Source organism: Lytechinus pictus, chromosome 10 (assembly GCF_037042905.1).
Source record: "Lytechinus pictus isolate F3 Inbred chromosome 10, Lp3.0, whole genome shotgun sequence".
NCBI classification, from domain to species: domain Eukaryota; kingdom Metazoa; phylum Echinodermata; class Echinoidea; order Temnopleuroida; family Toxopneustidae; genus Lytechinus; species Lytechinus pictus.
In genome coordinates, this window is record NC_087254.1 from 11,682,658 (window position 1) to 11,704,103 (window position 21,446).

The window sequence follows — 21,446 nt, forward strand, 5'->3', positions numbered from 1 at the left end:
ATAAACTTTGGTAATGTTGGGGGCATTTTTGGAACTGTCATAACTTTAAAAGTTTATGGATCTAGTTCATGAAACTTGGACATAAGAGCAGCAATGTATCACTGAATACCCTGTGCGCGTTTCGGAACATGGCCAAGATCAAAGGTCAATGAACGCTGGCCATGTTGGGAGGGAATTGGCATCATAACTGAGAAAGTTTATGGATCTAGCTCATGAAACATCGACATGAGGGTAATTAAGTATGAATGATTGTTTTGTGCATGTCTTAGGTCACATGATCATAGTCAAAGGTCATTTTGGGTCAATGGACATGATATTTTATTATCATATTAGTGTTTTCTTCTGTGAATAATTATTCATTAGCTGTTTTCTTAGTCAGCACTGCTTCTATATCGAATTGTGTAATGCAGGTAAGACTGCCAGAGGCGTTCCACTTGTCTGTATTTTTTTTGATCAATCTGTAGATCTATTGGCTAATGCTTTTGAGCCCTTCTTGACAACTGAGCGGGGGGAGGGTCCTCTTTGGAGCAGCACTGATTGGCATCTGAATCAAGATCCGTAAAAAAGGGTCCTCAAGGTCAGGGCATTTCCTTATACCACATATCAGTGCCCCCCCCCCCCCATGCGTCACAATAAGAGAGTGCTTTATCTCATTGCTTACTTAAAGGACAAGTCTATCCCAACAAAAAGTTGATTTGAATAAAAAGAGAAAAATCCAACAAGCATAACACTGAAATTTTCATCAAAATCGGATGTAAAATAAGAAGTTATGACATTTTAAAGTTTCGCTTGATTTCACAAAAGTTATATGCACATCCTTGCTGGTATGCAAATGAGGAGATTGATGACGTCATCCACTCACTATTTCTTTCGTATTTTATTATATGAAATATTCTAATTTTCTCCTCATTGTCAAGTGATACAACGATTGATTCCTCCCTGAACATGTGGAATTAACATTGTTTAATACTATATGGTTCAGTCAAGTTGGTCTTTATTGTCAAATCTATAAAAAATGAAATATTGTATAATTCAAACACTATAAAACAAAAGAAATAGTGATGGACATCATCGACTGAGTCACCTAGTTGTGCATATCACTGTTTTGTGAAAAATAAGCGAAATTTTAAAATGTCATTACTTTCTTATTTCACATCCAATTTTGATGAAATTTTCAGCACTATGCTAGTTTAAGTTTTCTCTATTTATTCAAGTCAGCATTTTCCTGGGGTGTACTTGACCTTTAATTGGTTTACTTTGTTGTTGACAATGTTGAGTCTCTTAGAACTGTAATACTTGTAATTTGAGCCCATCAACATGGGGAAGGGTGCCCTAGACATTAGAAAAAAATTCTGATAATTAAGTAAATATCAATAATAATAATAATAATTGTAATGCACCAGTATCCATAATGGAAAGATGCTCATGGCTTAGTAAAGAAAAGGAGAAAATGAATGAAAACCTATAAAGGAGGGGGAAGAATGATATTTACTTAAAAGCTTGCGTGAATAACCAGGTTTTCAGTGAATTTTTTAAAGTGGTAAGACAAATATTGCGGATGTCTTTTCAGAGGTTTGTAAGAATGGTCGAGCATGTTGAAATCATTGATCCCTCCATGAAGTATGGAATTGTGGTACAGCAAGTAACGATGAACTAGCAGACCTTAGGTTACGAGAGAGACTGTATGGCCCGTATTCTGAAGTCAACAGACCATGGTCTAAGTCTGTGCTAAAATTATGGAAAGCCAAACATGTCAAAATTGTCCTTACACTGCATGTTTCTTATGCTTACTGTGCTCTTCCTAACTCATGAATGGTGAAGAAAGTTATCTTGTTTATCTTTCCGAAACAGTTAAGAATGATTTGAGCGAAAAAAATGAGCTGATACATTAATGTTATTGTTAGAGATTTATGCAACTATTGGCTGTCCACAGTTAAACCACAAATTTAAACAAGAGTTTAGATTAAACCTGAATTCAGAATACAGGCCTTAGAATTTATCAAGCTACATTTCTATTGTGAGGCAGTTCAGTGTAATGAAAGAAAAACAAGTGAGGGCAATTCAAAAGCTGTGCGATGTTCAAACTGTAACCACTGCAGAGATACAAGTATAGGGGTTATGGGATTCCTCTTAGGGGACAGAGAGACTACGTGGGCAGCATTATGTTGCAATTTCCTGAGTCTATCTAACTGTGATTGTGAAATGTTATATAGTGAAGCATTTCATATGAGGTGTTGAGTGCAAATAGGGAAAGTTGTTCATAGTATGTCACAATTATTTCACGAAGTTACCAAATCGAGCTTTGCATCGTAAAGTCATACTGATCTCATTTTAAACGCCCGTCCTATGGTATCATGCTCGGTGTCCGTCCGTCTGTCTGTCCATCCATTAACTTTTCCTTGTAAACGCGATAACTTCAGTTTGACTTAACCTAGGCTTATATAATTTGGTGTGTATAATACTAGCATGGATCCCAGGAAGCCTCTCGATTTTGAGGTCAAAAGGTCAAGGTCACAGTGATATATTTTTATCTTACCCTTCTGCAGTCCTTGTAAATGCGATAACTTCAGTTTAACTTAATCTAGGCTCAAATAATTTAGTGTGTATGATACTTGCATGGATCCCAGGAAGCCTATTGATTTTGAGGTCAAAAGGTCAAAGGTCAAGATCACAGTGACATGTTTTCATCTTACCCTTCTGAAGTCCTTGTAAACGTGATAACTTCAGTTTGACTTAATCTAGGCTCATATAATTTGGTGTGTATGATACTAGCATGGATCCCAGGAAGCCTATTGATTTTGAGGTCAAAAGGTCAAAGGTCGAGGTCACACTGACATATTTTCATCTTACCCTGATTATGTGCTCGCCTTAGCGACACTCTTGTTCAAACATCCATGCAGAACTTTCTTAATCATTGTCTGATTTCTTTTAAATGTATGTTTATTTTTGTTTAGGGGATACTTCATACTTTATCAATGTTTAATCAAGGTTGGATTGATGGATTCCCCATTAACATTTCAATCAGAATATCTTTTTTTTTTCTTTCTGTCTCTTTTTTGTCAGCTTTAGATGAAATTAACCTCTGCACTCAAACAGAACTATGAAAAGCCAGTCAGTGAAAGAGAATCAAGACGCAGACATGGATCTCTTCGAGGAAGAAATCTTCATGGATTGTGTGTTTGAGGTCCCATCGGAAGAAAGCCCTCCAGCTTCTTCGTTTGCGGTACCACCCATATTTGTTCCTTCGATCGGACGGGGTGTCAAGAGAGTTCTTACTCCGTCTGATATTCCCCTTCCACAGGCGTACTACGACCAGGTGGGTGTTTCATGTATCTGTTATTATACCTTGTGAAGTACCAAATGAGATACATTTAATTTTCAGCATTTCCTTTTCACTGTATTTATGACTGGTTTCTCATTTTGACAATGAAATTGAACAGAACATTTACATAAATTGAGCTTTATGGGTCATATTTCAGTTTTAGCTGTCTAGGGGCTAATTTCATTTCATATTTGGCTTCTCACCACTAGCATACCTGAGATGGGGGGGGGGCAGGGGGAATTAGTTGTCAGAAAATTTTGATGGAAAGTAATAAATGGAAGTGAGTGACCTTTGAACCCTTTTAGTCTCACCTGCATAGCAGAGTGAGACTAAAGGCGCCGCTTTTCCTACGGCAGCGGTGGCGTCAACATCAAATCTTAACAAAAGGTTAAGTTTTTGAAATGTCATCGTAACTTTAAAGGAAATGGACCTATTTCATGAAACTTGAACATAATGGTAATCAGGTATTACTGAACATCCCGCCTGAGTTTCAGGTCACATGACCAAGGTCAAAGGTCATAGGGTCAATGAACTTTGGCCACGTTAGGGGTATTTGTTGAATTACCAAAAGTTTAAAGATCTTCTTCATAAAACTTTGACATATGAGTAATCAAATATCACTGAACATCCTGTGTGAGTTTAAAGTCACATTAAAGTAAGGTCAAAGGTCATTTAAGGTTAATGAACTTTGGCGATGTTGGGGGTAATTGTTGAATTACCATCATAACTTTGGAAGTTTATGGATCTAGTTCATGTAACATAGACATAAAGGTAATAAAGTATGAATTATTGTTTTGCACAAGTCTTAGGTCACATGATCATGATCAAAAGTCATTTTGGGTCAATGGACATAGTATTTTATTATCATATAATGTTTTATTTTGTGAAATAGTATTCAGTAGCTGTTTTCAAAGTCAGTACTGCTTCTATGTAATGCAGGTGAGACTGCCAGTATAGCGTCGTTTGGGGGGTTTTGGGGGGTTTCTTTTGCCGGGGGGGGGGGGGGGGGTGCCCTCCAGGTGTGGCACTGCTTCTCTTATTTAAGTTGTAAAGTCACTTTGCATTCAGTGTAATGGAACAAATTGAAATAATTACAGTTTTCTTTGGAAGTACATGAAGCTCTGCTCTAGATGCTTCTTTTAATGAAATAGTTTAATCCATCACTTCTCTTATCTCTCATCTTATAGCTGGAGCAAAAACGCAAAGCCACCCATATAGGACAAGCGCAACCACAGCCTTCTCATCCTGGTGATGGTGTCCCTATGGCAAAGCCTCCAAGAGGAAAGGAAAAAAGCTCTTTACAACGGGAGCAGGTTGCTCATCCAAGACCCAGAGGCCGGGGGAGAGGAAGGGTGATAGAAAAGGGTTTCCAGGAAGCCAAGCCCAGTGTCTTGCAGATCAGAGATCTAGGACGTACAGGCTTACCCGATGGTAAGCAACCTAGCTTATTTACAGGTTTATTCACCCACATTGTACAATGCCTGCTTAGCTTTTTGCACACAAGCAAATTGGAGGCTGACTGTGCAACATTCGTACCATTGCACTCGCACACGTGCAGTCCAAAATAAGATTCAATTCTTTTGCACTTAGTAAATAAATGCAAGTGCAACATGGGTAGGGCCTTCTGGCTAAATGCACACTAATGCTGCAGATATGATGCACTCGTGAGGAATGTTGCGTTTTGTTTTGAATATTTCTTTCCTCATTTTCAAAGATAAACATAGGGAAAAATTAAGTATTGTTATTTCAATACCTGGTTTACCTGTCCGTATTGAACGATTAAAAACATGAGCTATGGGCGATGCAATTACATGTGCACCCATTTTCAAAAGTTTGGGATGTAGGTCATCGAGACTTATGGACTTAGAACAGTCAAAGCTATTAAGCTCTCTTTGAATAAATTCAGTAGATATTCCTTCAAGGATAAACTTGGATTGGGCTCGTTTCAGTCCATTCAGAGATTCTTTCCAATATCTTCTTTGTTCATTCTTTCTAAAGCTGATTTACCAACATCACTAAACATCGAAATAAACTCACAAGCAATCTTTAATCTATCTGACACAAGTTCACTTTCGATCATTATGTCCGACTTGTTACTTGGACGTTTATTTGGTCGTAAGCCATTTAAAATTGTCCATCTTTTCTTCATGTCACTGCCCGCAGTTTGGAGCTGCTCTCTACAATACGCTCTCTTTAACTTTTTATTGAGGATATTGGCTTTGTTTTTATAATTTTTATATCTGCTATGATAGATGGGATCTCTTGTCTTGTTAAACCTTTTCTTGTTAAAGTCTCTTTCTCTTGCAATTTCAATGTACTGAGTGTTAATCCTTGGAAGGTGATCCTCTTATTTTAGGTCAAACAGTAATGTAGGAGCTAGACGAAAAGCTTCGGTCTCTGTTATGTTGGTTGTTCCGCTGAACTACGTTGGCTCCACTCACCAAATACATAGACCGAAGTTAAACCGTCGTCTGTACAGGGGCTCAATGGCCACCGCTAATTTCTTGTTTTTCTCCTCGATACCGCGATATTTTCCACCAAAAGTTCATACATATGCACCTATAGCTGAAAATGTATAAGTAACGACAGTTTCTTACCCTAAATTCCCGCTTTAAAACTGGCAATCAGGGGATTAACTCTGGAAGTTGACACTTGCGACTCGGACTAGTGGGCAGCCATCTTGGTAATGAATAATTCATGAAAAAGTGGCCGACGAAAGTCAGACGCCGCCCCATGACCTTTACGTCACACATTACAGAAGGGGAAAAGAAAGGAGCAGTTAAAGAAACAAAAGAAAAAAGGGGAAATAAAAAATAAAAAGTAAAGTAAAACAAAAAAGAGAGAAAACAAAAGAGAAAGAGATAAAGGAAAAGGGAAAAAAACGTCTAGAATTTTAGTATTCATAAACCCGACGTAAAAGAGATGATCTGATTGGCCAATGGTTTTGATACGCAGTTGACCCGGAAGTTCTTCCAACGGCATATGTTTGTGTGTTATATCGACTTCGGATGAACAAGTGAACTAGGAGCTACAGGACAGCCGAGGTAAGAAGCTGTTTTTTTTTCCTTTTAACTTTATTTTTTCCCTCGTTTTTGGCAATTAATGCCAAGAGGGAATATTAATTCGCATATTTGTCCATTTATTTTCATATATATTTATGAAATAAAGACAAAAATCGATGAGCCCCGTCGGGGGGAATTTGCATTGTACCTCCCCTAATGGTGGCGACACGCTAGCGAGCCGTCTGTGTACGAGGAGAAATTAAAAAAATTAAAAAAATGTTGAAAAACTCCTTTTTTAAATCAAAACTGGTACTGTTCTTGGGTAAATGATCCGTTGCTATGGCAACAGGCCATTTGGAACATTGATATTTATCGTTGAATTCAAGTATTACCAAGGCAACATCAATGTTTATCATTTTAATTAGTTCATGCAGAACACTGACTGTATTATTTCCCCCTAAATTAGTTGAGTAGGTCAAACCTTACGCATGTACATTAAGTTAATATTCATTGTATTTTTCACCTGTTGTTAACCTTATCATCCACTTTAAAAAAAAAAAAGATGTTATTTGGTTGCCATGGCAATGGCTTAAGATGTTATATTTATAAATTTAGTCACAAACATATCTCGATTAGTACCTTTAAATTTGGGAAAATGGAATGATGATCATACCGTACATGTATTCTACATTTTTATCAATATTTTTACCTTTCAAGAGGGAAATAAGCTGTTGCCATGGCAACGGGCCCTTTGCAAAATTGTTTCTTTTTCAATTTAATTCAAGCTATACCAAGGCAACATGATTTTTTATCTTTATAAAGAACTCCTGCAGAACACTTTTTGTATTTTTTGTTCAAATGAGAGGGGTCAAAACTTAAGCATACATATTAAGTTAATTCCACTTGTATTTTCTACCTGTCCATTGTCTTGTCAACCATGTTATTTTTGTAAATTAGATGTTATTTGGTTGCCATGGCAATGGCTTGAGATGTAGTTTACACATTTAGCAACCAAAATATCTCCGATAAGCACTGTAAAGTTAAGGGAAACTAAAGATAAATCATATTCTACAACGTTTTTTTAATCATTTTTTTTACTTTGCTGGGGAAAAACAAGCCGTTGCCATGGCAACGGACCAATTGGAACTATCTTGATGATCTTGAATATTTCTAAATTTCATATGTATTCAATTGGGAGCCTGAAAATTATCATTTTGGTCATCTATACCATGTTTATTTACCATTTACATGTGAATGCATGTTATTTTGGAGAAATTAATCCGTTGCCATGGCAACGGTCGAAAATGGCATTTATAAATTTACCTCCCATCTTTAAAATAAATCTTACGGCATACACTAATACTTGTGAAAGTTTCATGCTTTAGTCATAATTTGCACAATTGTTCGGCTAATCCGCTCTACTATATGTAATGCTTGTCACATTAATAAAGGAATGACGAACGAAAGGTTTTTGTCTCACCTGCGAAGCAGAGTGAGACTATAGGCGCCGCTTTTTCGACGGCGGCGGCGTCAACACCAAATCTTAACCGAAGGTTAAGTTTTTGAAATGACAGCCATCATGAAACTTAGCCATAAGGTTAATGAAGTATTATTGAACATCCTGCCTGAGTTTTGGGTCACATGACGAAGGTCAAAGGTCATTTAGGGTCAATGAACTTAGGCCATGTTGGGGGAATCAACATCAAAATATTAACCTAAGGTTAAGTTTTTGAAATGTCATCATAACTTAAGAAAGTGTATGGACCTAGTTCATGAATCTTGGCCATAAGGTTAATCAAGTATTACTGAACATCCTGCCTGAGTTTCAAATCACATGACCAAGGTCAAAGGTCATTTAGGGTCAATGAACTTTGGCCAAGTTGGGGGTATCTGTTGAATTACCATCATAACGTTAAAGGTTTATGGATCTGATTCATGAAACTTGGTCATAAGAGTAATCAAGTATCACTGAAGATCCTGTGCGAGTTTCAGGTCATATGATCAAGGTCAAAGGTCATTTAAGGTCAACAAACTTTGGCCAAATTGGGGGTATATATTGAATTACCATCATAACTTTGAAAGTTTATGGATCTGATTCATGAAACTTGTACATAAAAGTAATCAAGTATCATTGAACATCCTGTGCGAGTTTCAGGTCACATGATCAAGGTCAAAGGTCATTTAAGGTCAACGAACTTTGGCCAAGTTGGGTTTTTTTGTTGAATTACCATCATAACTTTGAAAGTTTATGGATCTGATTCATGAAACTTGGAAATAAGAGTAATCAAGTATCATTGAACATCCTGTGCGAGTTTCAGGTCACATGACCAAAGTCAAAGGTCATTTAAGGTAATTGAACTTTGGCCATTTTGGAGGTACAGTAATTATTAGAATGCTGTCATAACTTTCAAAGTTTATAGATATAGTTTATGAAATGTGGATATAGGGGTACTCAAGTATCACTGACAAGTTTTAGGTCGCATGATCAAGGTCAAATGTCATTTATTGTCAATGAACGTAGTATTGTATCATTGTATGAATGGTGTTTTTTGTGAATAATTATTTTATAGTAGTTTTCAAAATCAGCACTGCTGCAGGTGAGACTGCCAGAGGCGCTCCACTTGTTAATTTAAGTTAACAATGCATCCCAATCAATGGCACCTAAGTCACTGAGAAAAGCATTTTCGTCTAAGGCACGAAAAGATCTAAAACGAGAGATTTTGGGCGTGAACGTACTGGCTGAAACCTTTGTTAATGTAAACCCAACAAGTGGTCACTGAACCCAAGCGATTGGACTCCGCATTGTAATGTACCAAAGGAATTAGAGGCAAGTATTAAGTCGATTAGGGTACTACTATTTGGTGTCACTCGGGTTGGTTGTTGAATTAGTTGATTAAGTCCAACCAAGCTCCCAAATTCATTTAGCGTATGGATAAAGAATTTGTTGTTAACATGTTACAATTGAGATCACCGAGTAATAAAATTTGATCAGAAAAGGCAGTGATTTTATCAAGATTATTTTCAAGTGCATCGAAAAAAGACATTGAGGCACTGGGCTGTCTATAGATTGTACCAACGAAAATGCTAGTCTCATTTCGAGGCTTAATATTAAGCCATAATAGTTCAAGTTCACCATCTTCTAGGTCAATTCTTCTTGTATATGATATATTACTACGTATACAGCAACAAACAACTCCACCATATTTTACTCGATTAATTCTCTCTAGATTATATCCATTTATTGCAATTTCTGATAGCCCTATTAAATCATAAGTTGTGTCTCTTAAAAATAATTCAAGATCAGCTTCCTTGTTTCGCAGACTTGTTATATTCAGATGTGAAACTTTCATGCCCTTTCCTTTTGGAAAACTCAATTCCTCTCTTTCTAATTTATTGATATCTGAAGTATATCGGAACAATAATTATCATCTCGGAAATTGTTTTCGTCAAAGAAGGGTAAGACAGAATGTATACATTTCGAACATACAAAGTGTTGATTAGGGTCAAAGTACTCTACCTCAGATATATTTGCACATATTACATGTAGCCTACCCATAAATAACATTGAGTACATGATGGCGCCTTTTGATTGCTTTTTACAGACATAAAACATAAGGGTGTAAGGTAACCATTTATACTTTATTTTTATGTTATATTTGTAACAATGAGGAAAAATAATAGTTATTGTATTGTGCAAAGTGTGATTTCAACCAGCCTATTTTATATTCTAAAAAAACCCATTAAAAACAAACATGTGAATACATCAAATAAGGGAAACAGTTGTTCAAAAATGTGACAAAATATAAGGTAAATTGAAACTTTCAATATGAATGGAAATTGTCTTTGTTATATTAAGTAAGGTAAAATAGAATATTGTAAAAAGTTCAACGTTTCACGAGAAGTTTTACAGTTATGGCATACATAAATATGGCACAACAGAGTAGTATGAATATGCTTCTAACTTGTATGGTGTGTCACATATGATGGCACTTTACTGACGATTTCCAGAGTTATGTTTTCAGAGACTGTAAATTTTGAAGTTCAGATTCTCTTGTAAGTGAGAGTCTCGAACCAGTTTTTCCTTTTACCTGGATCACACCGTCCTGTGTCCATACTTTATCCACGAAGTCATAATAGTCATTGTAGAAGTGGCATATCAATTGGGCAATTTAAATCTGCATTGAAAACATTATTTAACTGAAAAGAATATTAACAAAGCATTACCAGCAGCTTTCCCTCAACTTTTCTTTTTTTTCCTAAAGCGCATTGAGACCTTTGTAAGGTGTAATGCGCTATACAAAAGCTGTTCTATTATTATATCGGGCAAAGCCTGTTAGGAAGGGCACCATTTTACTGAAATGGTAGAAAAAAAAAGTCACCACAACTTCCGGAAATATTTTGTTACAAAGTCAAATATATTCTGACAAGCCACAAATTCTTTTATAACCTACCCACTTTAGGTGTGCTAGTGAGTTGTAGCCATGAATCGGTTGTCGTGGCCTTTGAGTGAGATATTTGTTGTTCTCAATGTATTATACCTCAGGAAACGATGATATCGAAGAGGGGAAAGCTCGTTTGATGCAGATGTTCCTGGGCCGACAGTCTCAGTTCGAGCTTGACGCACAGTACGACTCCTCCGGCTCTTCGATCCGATCCGCTCCAAACTTTGACCTGAAGAACGATAAGGACTTCCCGGATATCATCTCAAAGGTGACGAAGGGGGTGCCCTTCAGGTCATCCGGCGGGGGCTCCTTGGACGAGAACCTAAGGAGAAGGGCTACTTGCAAAGGTCTAAAAACCAGAGGACACTACAACAGTTCCAGAGATGACGGGGTGTCGTCCAGTGGAGACACGAGTGAACGTAAAGGAGCAAGGTCATCGTGTGATGCTGACATTGACACCAGTTGTGAACCCTCGACCTCACTGCTCAGATATAAATCATCTGATGAAAGCAGTTCTCAGGTTAGAATGGTCTTTTTTTCAGAAATGTTTGATAGTAGATTCATTCATATCGACTAGGTACAATAGTTGGTTCATAATGCAGGCAACACAGGTACTGAACCAAGTCAGTTCACTAGTGCCATTTGGTATAGCATGTATCATCATAACAAGGTCCCTCGGAGAGGACCTTATGCTGTAGGTCCTCTGGTCAGGTGGAATAACCTGTAATCAAATATTGTGGAGCTGCTATGAATACTCAACTTGTTTAATCCAATACAATGCAGTTTCAGCCCTAGTGGGTGTTTCATAAAGCTGTCTGTAAAGTTACACACAACTGGAACGTGCATCTTAGGTGCGAAGTGAGCAAAATAGGGATAGTGTGGCACAAGAAAGGTCACCAGTCGTGCGTAGAGTTTTGCGTAACTTTACGAACAGCTTTATGAAACACCCACCAGCTATGGCTTTAACATGCAAAGAATTTGTCTTAATGAACATTCAAATTTATATTGTGTGTGTGTATTACATGTGAAAAAAAACACCCTTGCATGATGTACAGTGAATCTTGTTTCTTTTTCATATGTTTAGATGCTTAATGAGTTTTGTAAACCTTTGGTATTGTTGATGTTAAAATAGGAAGAGATTTGTTATCTCTCTCATTCCATCAGAGGCAACTTTTTCTTCTCCTTTTGACAAAATGAAATCATCTCTTTAATTAGGGCGGAGTTGAAATTGTGCTTGACTGGTGCGTGCCATTTCTTTCATACTGGTGGACTGCTGAAATAAAGAAATACATTTGAAAATACATTTGAAATTCACAACTACATGTATAGTAAAAAAAATTGACAACCAGTGAGTTTCCTTTATGTTTCATATGATAATATCATGTGATCATCCTGTTACATGGGAGCGGCCATTTCATTCTATCAGTTCACAACTCTTAGTTACTCCACAGTGTGACTGCATTCTCTTCATTGTGTTTGCTTTATATGTTTTGGATCCTCTTGTGTTTTTACATGTAGGCCCTTGAAGGTCCGAATGTATTGGAACTGGTCGGACTGCCATCAAACCTCAGTAAAGAGGATCTAGGTGACCTGCTCATGGGGTGCGGTAACATTATAGAGATGAGACTGCTCCGGGATAATGACTCCGGGGCTTGTATAGGATTGGCGTATGTCAGGTGGGTCATATGTATGTATTCATGAGAGCAGGGTGGTGTTTCATGAAGGAGTTCGTAAGTTAACAACTGGTGATCCTTTCTTATGGTATGTGATACACATCAGGGGGCCGTTTCATAAAGCTGTTCGTAAGTTAAGAGCGACTTTAAGAACAACTGGTGATCATTTCTTGTGCTAAATGATATCCTTATGTAACTGATTTAGCACCTACGAACAGGTTTCAGTCATTCGTATAGTTGTGCAATACTTTACGAACAGCTTTATGAAACACCACCCTGGGGGCCGTTTCAAAAAGCTGTTCGTCGAACAACTGGTGATCCTTTCTTATGGTAAATGATATTCGCCATTAAATGTTCATTGGTGATTATTAAGCGCGTAGGAAAGTTTCACCAGTCATTCTTAAAGTCGCCATAACTTACGAACAGCTTTATGAAACACCAGATATCCATAGTTCCTAAAAAGGGTCACCAGTCGTTCGTAAAGTCGCTTGTAATTTACAAACAGCTTTATGAAACGCCCATGAGGTATCAATCTGCCCTTGTGGGTGATACTTTTTTATGTGCTAAATCACCATCAATGAAAATGTGTACATGTACATGTATATCATTTACCACAAGAAAGGATCATTAGTCATTCGTAAAGTCGCTCATAGCATTACAGCTTTATGAAACACCAACCTGGCGTGGCAAATCCCACCAAAAAAAATTATCAGAAATGAATTTTCAGTTTAATATCCCGAATGAAAGAAGAGAGTCTCGCTACTTTTCGATGATCCTAACCCTCAGGGGTACTACCTGAGTGAAGAAAATTCTATTGAAGCAAATTACTCTCACACTATTGTGCGATGGTGACAAAAAGGGGATTAAAAATCAATAAAAAATTAGCTTGAACGTTGTCACACTAATTAGATGCATCCTATAATGATTATTAAAGGGGAAGTTCACCATGACAAAAAGTTTATCGTTTAAAGTTAGTAGCAGAAAAAAATTTGATTAAAGCAAATTAGTGAAGGTTTGAGGACAGTCCACCAAAGATTAAGAAAGTTATTAGAATTGTAAGGTTTTGATCTGTGACATCATAGGGCGTGTTTAAGCTTCCACTTTTCAGGCCAGAATCAGTGCTTTATACAATAGTTCAAAATGCGGTTGCGTCCATGCTTTTTTTTTTAACAATGTTTCAGAACGTCAATCGTAAAAATAACAGAAAGGAGCGTTTCAAAACGTTTCTCCAGAATCAGGGTTTCTGGGGAAGTATAAACAAGACCGTGTACGTAAAGGCGTTTAAATGGTGTCTTTTGGTACATGCTCCAGTCCGACCAAAATACGCACTCAAAACCAACTCTCCCTTGCTTGAGAATATAAGCCAATGTTACGCATCTTCTTTCTCTCTCTTTGAATATTTCCTCTAACAGGATGGACAATTCGGAATCGTGTGAATTAGCTGTTTCATCGTATCATGATATGGAGTCCCCTTTCTCGGGTGAGTATGTGTGCCTTTCAGTAGTCAAAGAGGTGAACAAGTAGATAAACAGACTTTTCCTTGATTGATGATAAACACTGTTTATCATTTGATTAACCAAATTTATCTCGAAAAACAGTGTTTATCAGCCGATAAACCCTTTGTTGTAAAAAAAAAAAAAACATTGTTTATGTACTGAGGAACAGTTGAGTTTAGGCCAAAAAAACAAAAAAAACCAAAGGTCAAGTTTTAAATGTCATCATAACTAAGAAAGTATATGGGCCTAGTTCATGAAACTTTGACATAATGGTTATCAAGTATTACTAAAATTCTACCAGAGTTTGAGGTCACATAACCAAGGTCAAATGTCATTTAGGGTCAATGAACATAGTATTGTATCATTATATGAATGGTGTTTTTTTGTGAATAATTATTTTATAGTAGTTTTCAAAGTCAGTACTGCTGCTATATTGAATCGCGTAATGCAGGCGAGACTGCCAGATGTGTCCCACTTGTTTTCAATTCCTCTCTTTTTTTTTCGATTGTTTTCTGTTTCTTTCATTGTCTTACCACTTCTTTCCAATTTATACTGTTGCACAACAGAAAGGTATGATGGGGACACACCTCAGCTATCTGTCAGGATCCTACCATCATGATGCTTGCTGTATTAGGCCATTCCTATTGCTGCAAAAATAAGGATGAATTGCAAGCTGATTCAAGCAAAGATCTGCAAGCTGAAGGTCTTATTGGAAGACGCTGACCAGACTGCTTTTGTGTTGAAATCCCAGGTATCTGTAAAGATTCAATGGTTTAGTATTTGGATTCACATAAGATAATGTGCAAAGATGCTATGACTGCAGATTGCTATAATCATACAATATTTTGCAATGTAGATTTTTTTTTTGCACGTACCGAAAAGTAAAAAAATAATTGAAAGTTAGAAAATTCATGATTTGGTGGCAAAAAAAATTTAGATCAAAATTTTCATTAGAACAGTTTCTTTTGAAGGATGATATGAAGTTCCTTTTTAAGATACAATGTATCTGTTCAGAGGACTTGCAGTTGTCTTCAATTTGACCTAATTGGCTAAGCGCACTTAAACGTGTGTGTCATGAGCAATTCACTCGAAAACATTGTTGACGAAGCTGTTTGTGTATTTTGGTATTCATTGCACAGAGTTTCCATTATTATCATGTTATATTGACTTCATGTTTACTCAGGTTATTGCCTGTAATTGACACTGTAATAGAGACTGAAGCTATGATGAACATTCCAATGCTTGTTCATATTCTTTGTACTTAATATTACAAAAAAAATATGTCATTGGTAACAATATTGTATCTTCAGTGACAGTACATGATGCAGAGTTGACAACTTATTTGCGATATTTAATACTGTTTCGTGGCTAATCGATTTGGCAAGAATTATCTCCCCAAGTCGACACAATCAAGCTATTATACCAACATAGAGAGATGTGTTATCTCACTAATCAACGTTATTATGTCGACATACAACTTATTATATTTTCACTTGACGAGATAATGTATCTCGCAATTTTGACATGATAACATTATTGTATAGATTTAGCAAGATAAAGTATCTCGCCATCTCAACAAGTCGGTGACACTTTAAAGCTTCCGTAGGTCTGTTTATTGCGAAAAAGGAAGATGCAATTATTTGTACTAAAAATCTACATTTTCATGTGTTTCAACCCTCAAAAAAGCATGATGCTATCTACATACTTGGCATTCTTGAGGATTGTGATTGTGAACAATGTATATTAGTAAATTACTTAATTGCATTTTTACTGGAAAACTATGAAAGCATTCATGGTGGGTGGCCTAGGCATTGCTTCTGTCATTCTTTGAGAAGCTCTATGAGTTTGCAAACCTTATATAACATTGGTCAGGTATTAGATGGAATAGTCTGTAGTTGGCAGAGCCATGAGGAAACGTTCTCTCCTCACAATCACAACATTTTTACCTGTTTTTGTAAGCTTTCACTTGCGAGGCTACAAGCTTCACCAGCTTATTTGCTGTTGCAGCGCGACAAAGCGTTAGAATGGGATCGTACATGGGAGGAGAGATCGTACCGTCCTAAGACTCTATTCATATGGGGGTTCCTTTGTGCCCGAATGCGGATAGCCTCCCTAATCTATCTGCTATACTTGACGTTATCGCGTGCAAGTATGGAACTTTCCTTTCTATTTATGGAGTGGATTGGAGTGGTGGCAGAGCCATTAAAAAATAATATATATTGATTGAAAGCCAATTTATCAATAGTACTATATTTTTGTACTAGAAATGGAATTGTGAATGACTGAGTGAACACCGATATTGATTGATTGTACCATTGGTTGAATCTTTATTCCTACAAATAAATTTTGGATGACTCACTTCTTGAGCTGTTCAAATTTGTGGATGATTCTTTGATAGATACCTGGTAATTCCAATGAATGAATGAATACATTAATGAATTTCAATAATCAGCAAAAGTCAAATGCTTGTGAATTAGACAACTGCCAGTGGCATTTCATTTCTCTACGGCATGTATGAGTTTCATAATAAGAATTTTTATTGCTGATCTCATTGGCTTTTGTTGGGTCAATTTATGACTTTAGGTCAGTTGAGTATTACTCGTTTACATATCCAACTCAAGCCTAAAGTCCTCAATATTTTCATGGATTCGGGGAGGGGGGATGATTCTAGGCTAAGATATTTGATTGAGTGCACCTATACTGTTTGGTATTCTCCTTGCTGCCAAGTACTACATCAATCCAGTTTCACCTTGAGTAATCTACTTCCTGTATCTGGATACAGCCGTGTTTCTTGTGCGTGCACACAAAAATGTGAAGCTATCTATGGGATTTTTCACATTTTCTATTGCAGACACCCGCATCTATGTACTTTCAGTAAGCCAAAGATTGCTTGATTTCAACTCAAAGGGGAATAAAACCTTTGGAATAAGTAGGTTTGTGTCGAAACAGAAATATCAAAGAATAAGAGCAAAGAAAGTTTGAGAAAAATCAGACAAATAATGAGAAAGTTATGAGCATTTGAATATTTCAATCACTAATACCATGGAGATCCTCCCATTGGCAATGTGACAAGGATGTGTGATGTCACATGTGAACAACTTTCCCTTTGATGGACTATAAAACACCCCCAAAATGTCTCTTTTTGCTTTTTCTTATGGTGATACAAACTCTTTATCCATGATGTATTCTTTAAAAATCGGTATTACATGCCCTCCTACAGAAAGAACACATGATCTACTGATAGATGTGATAAAAGAGGCAGTTTAAGTGAAATATATACTAAAGTAATGGGGAGAGTTGTTTACAAGTGACATCACACATCTTTGTCGCATTGCCAATGTGCAGATCTCCATAGCATTAATGATCGCAATATTCAAATGCTCACAACTTTCCCATTATTTGTCCAATTACTCTCAAACTTTCGTTGATCTGTTTCTTTGATTTTCCTGTTTTCACACAAGCTATCTTGTTCCAAAGGTTTCATTTTCCTTAAAGCATTTTTCTGTACTGTTGTACTCGACCGACAATTGACTATACAGTGCGTATCATTAAAAAGGTTGCACTTTGTAAATGTCCTGGCAATTTTAAAATTCACAATATGGGGATAATTTTCCACATGTTTTCTTAGCCTTCAGTCTCTTCTATCAGATGGCAGTATGATTATCACCCGAATATTATGCTTGAGTGAGCACCGCTCTTATTGGAAAGCTCAGAGATATTGGTTTGCACTAACATGCTGACTTTTACAATGTGTCAAAGAAGAAGGCAATAAAATAACTAAGTCACTTTTCGCAAAAGTTTTAAGAGTAAGTGGTGCTCACTAAAGCGGAAACTATTGTTGACATTCATATTACCACTCATTTAAAGGGACTTATACCAATATAAAAATGTTTTTTAAAATGTCAGGATATTAGAAATGTTTTCATTTTATAAGATTTTTTCAAAGTGTAAACTTTTTTTTTCACACACACTGTAAAATGAATGTGAGATAGGTAATCCAAGCTAGGTCTTGCCATGGATACATCCCTCAGAGTTGAAGATTTGGTGGGTGTATTATGAATCGTAAGTTACGAATGACTTTACGCACGACTGGTGACCCTTTCTTGTACTAAATTATCCCTGTGTGGCTGACTAAGCACCTGAGAATGTGTACCAGTCTTGAAGGCATGAATATATACATGTACTTGTAGGTCAAATCTGACATGTCAAAAGGTCAAGGAATATCCTGCAAGAGCACTGTACAGATATAGGTCAAGTCCAGATGGACAAAACAGCTGATTTGAATGAATTGCGAAAAATCAAAGGAGCATAACGCCGAAATATTTCATCAAATCGGATGTAAAATAAGAAAGATTCTCTTGCTTTCACAAAATTTTGATATGCAAAGAATGGAATAGAAGATGTCACCCACTCACTAAATTTGTCTCTTTATGATGTATGGTGTGAAACACAATTTTTGTTCCCCTCCTGATTTAATGTGAAACAAGGTCTGATTCCTCCCAGAATAGTGTATATATTTTGTCAAGCAAAAATGCCCCCCTCGCCCTTTCCAATAGCACTGCACCTATCATAGAATTAGGTGAACACAGTGTTACATTTCCTATTAAAGATTTGCTTGTCATTATCTTTATTGGAACCTGTTCAGTCCATAATAAAACAGCTATGTTCTCTGACCTTCTTTCTGAAATGGCGCCATCTAGTGGTAACCGGGCACATGCATGTTCTTTTACTCCAGTCCTTCAAAAGTAAAAAAAAAAAAAAAAAAAGTTTCCTAAGAATAAATTACACGTATAATGACCCAGGAAAAGTCCATTGAACATAATCATTCTTCATGTGAATATTGTTGAAAGACTATTTTCTAATCCAACATTGCTGAAAATCCTGTTTGAAAACTTGTACCAAGTTGTCCTACTCACAAGCTGCCCTGCCGAGTCCCTACGGGAGTTATACCGTAAACAGAGTCAGAAACCCCACTACTTCTTCTTCTTTTTGAGTAATGTGGAAACAAAATTAAGGGAAGGAAGAAGAGTTTATATTAAAAAAAAACGATAAATGGCCCTAGTATTTGAGGAATAATTTATTGTCTTGCAACCACCCAACCCTCCTCCCCCTTCCCTCCCTTAAAAGACACCGACGCCAACCCTGAATTGTTCATCCTGTCCGTCCGGGATAGAAGTAGCTCCCCTGGGAAAAATAACAGCAGTTCCCCGGGGGAAAAATGTCAAGCCAAATTCTTAAAAAATTGGTTCCAACATGATGTATAGTCTATTCATACATTTATAATTGTCGTGACAATTCAGTGTACTTCCTTTTTTTCTTACAAAGGACATTGTGCAAATTTCAAGTAGGAAAAATTAGAACATATATTAGAGGTTGATTGGATCAATCCTAACTCTTTGTAAGACGGGACCCTGATATCCACTCATTCTCTTACATTGTTGCCCCCCGCCCCTTCCCCATTTCTGTTAATACCTTGGTCACATTTGCTCTACGGCGGCCGTATGGCGAGTCAAAAACAGCCGTTTTATTCATTTTTATTCAAACCACCTATGTAAAGCTGGTACAAAAAATGTGAAAACGGCTGTTTTCGACTCGCCGTACGGCCACCGTAGAGCAAATGTGACCGAGGTATAAGATGACGATGTCATGAACTGTATACATGTGTATATTCGTATTTATTTGTGTTGCATTGAAATGTTTCTTTATTCATATTTATATCTTGTTGTGAGAAGTAGGTGAATAATTAAGCAAGCAATCAGAGGACATTATTAAAGGGCAAATCCACCCCAACAAAAAGTTGACTTGAATAAAAAGTAACAAGCAAAGCACTGAAAAATTTCATCAAAATTTGATGTAAAATAAGAAAGTTATGACATTGTAAAGTTTCGCTTAATTTCACAAAATAGTATTATGCACATCCTGGTCGGTATGCAAATGAGGAGACTGATGACGTCATCCACTCACTATTTCTCTTGTATTCTATTACATGAAATATTAAATATTCTAATTTTCTCGTCATTGTCAAGTGAAACAACGATTGATTCCTCCATGAACATGTGCAATCAGCATTGCTTATTTGATTCAGTCAAGTTGGTCCCTATTGTCAAATCTGTATAAAAAAAATGAAATATTGTATAATTCAAACAATAAAAAACAAAAGAAATAGTGAGTGAGGGACATCATCGACTGTCTCATTTGCATGTCATTGAGTTGTGCATTTCACTGTTTTGTGAAAAATTTAAACTTTAAAATGTCATAACTTTCTTATTTCATGTATTTTACATCCGATCTTGATGAAATTTTCAGGGTTATGCTAGTTTGATTTTTCTCTATTAATTCAAATAAACATTTTTTCTGGGGTGGACTTGACCTTTAAGCAAGCAAGTAGAGGACATTATTAAAGGAGAATGAAACCCTTGAAACCAGCTGAATCCATATCAAAGAGAAAAATCAAAGAAACATATTGTTGAAAGTTTGAGGAAGATTGAATGAATAATAAGAAAGTTATGAGCATTCGAATATTGAGATCACTAGTGCCATGTAGATCCTCCCAACGGCAATGCGACCAAGATCTGTGATATCACACACGTACAACTCCCTCATTACTTTAGTACTTATTTCACTTATATTCTCACTTTTATGGAGTCTATCACAAGGTGAGGTGTTCTCTTTATGAGATGACAAGTACAGAGGTTTCACAACATTATATCATTGATGAATCGTTTGTCATATGATTAGAATGAGCAAAAAGAGATGTTTTGGGGTATATTTTCAGTGTCCAAATGGGAGAGTTGTACGTGTGTGACATCACAGATCTTGGTCGCATTGCCAATGGGAGGATCTCCATAGCATTAGTGATCTCGACATTCAAATGCTCATAACTCTTTTATTGCTAGTCCTATTTTTCTCAAAGTTTTGTTGATCTTATTCTTTGATTTTTCTGCTTTCACAAAAGCTAACTTGCTCCAAGAGTTTCATTCTCCTTTAATGAATGTCATTGGTGTGGCAATATGACGATGTAGCAAACTCTGTGACAGAACTCAGAGCGAAACAAGTTGTGAGTGAATATTATATGAAAAAGAGAAGTATAAATAACAATTTGATGTATTAGCCTAATGTTATTACGAGTTATGGTGCACAAATTGCTAATTTCTTTCAAGAACACCTTGCATACTCTACGTTGATGAACCACTTATATGTGTCAAATGAATGAATTTGCAAATTGAATTTGGTTAATGGAAAATAAAATACTTATGTATTTCAAAGCTTAGGACTGGAAGAATTTGCGTTTTTTGTTTTCTTTTGTTTTTTACCGATATACACGGTCCCAACCCAGTTACGTTTACCCAGTCCCCCTCTCCCTATTTCTGTCTCTCTTTGTCTTTTACTCCCCCCTCCCCCCTCTCTCTCTCTATCTCTCACACACGCACACCTATTTTTATTCACCTTTGTTCTCTACTTCGTCGACCATTGTTACCGTGATCCGTTTTAATTCTCCTCATTTCTATATT

The 21,446-nt window shown here is 36.6% G+C and overlaps 1 protein-coding gene across 3 annotated transcripts in view; it reads left to right on the top strand.

The window, feature by feature from the left end:
• The window catches only part of LOC129269108 (uncharacterized), a 28,942-nt gene extending 7,737 nt beyond the window's left edge, over positions 1–21,205 (top strand). The window contains exons 1-7 of one of the 3 annotated variants that reach the window (XR_010294797.1): positions 2,599–3,316; positions 4,510–4,753; positions 10,868–11,286; positions 12,285–12,442; positions 13,852–13,919; positions 14,502–16,965; positions 17,248–21,205. Coding sequence is in view for 2 of the 3 variants with exons in the window: in XM_064105338.1 (XP_063961408.1) it covers positions 3,101–3,316; positions 4,510–4,753; positions 10,868–11,286; positions 12,285–12,442; positions 13,852–13,919; positions 14,502–14,554 (1,158 nt within the window). In the remaining variant the exon portion in view is untranslated. Of the gene's footprint in view, positions 1–2,598; positions 3,317–4,509; positions 4,754–10,867; positions 11,287–12,284; positions 12,443–13,851; positions 13,920–14,501 lie in introns of those variants that run through there. The other 2 variants (XM_064105338.1, XM_054906565.2) reach the window with 2 other exon arrangements.
• The last annotated feature ends 241 nt before the right edge of the window (positions 21,206–21,446 follow it).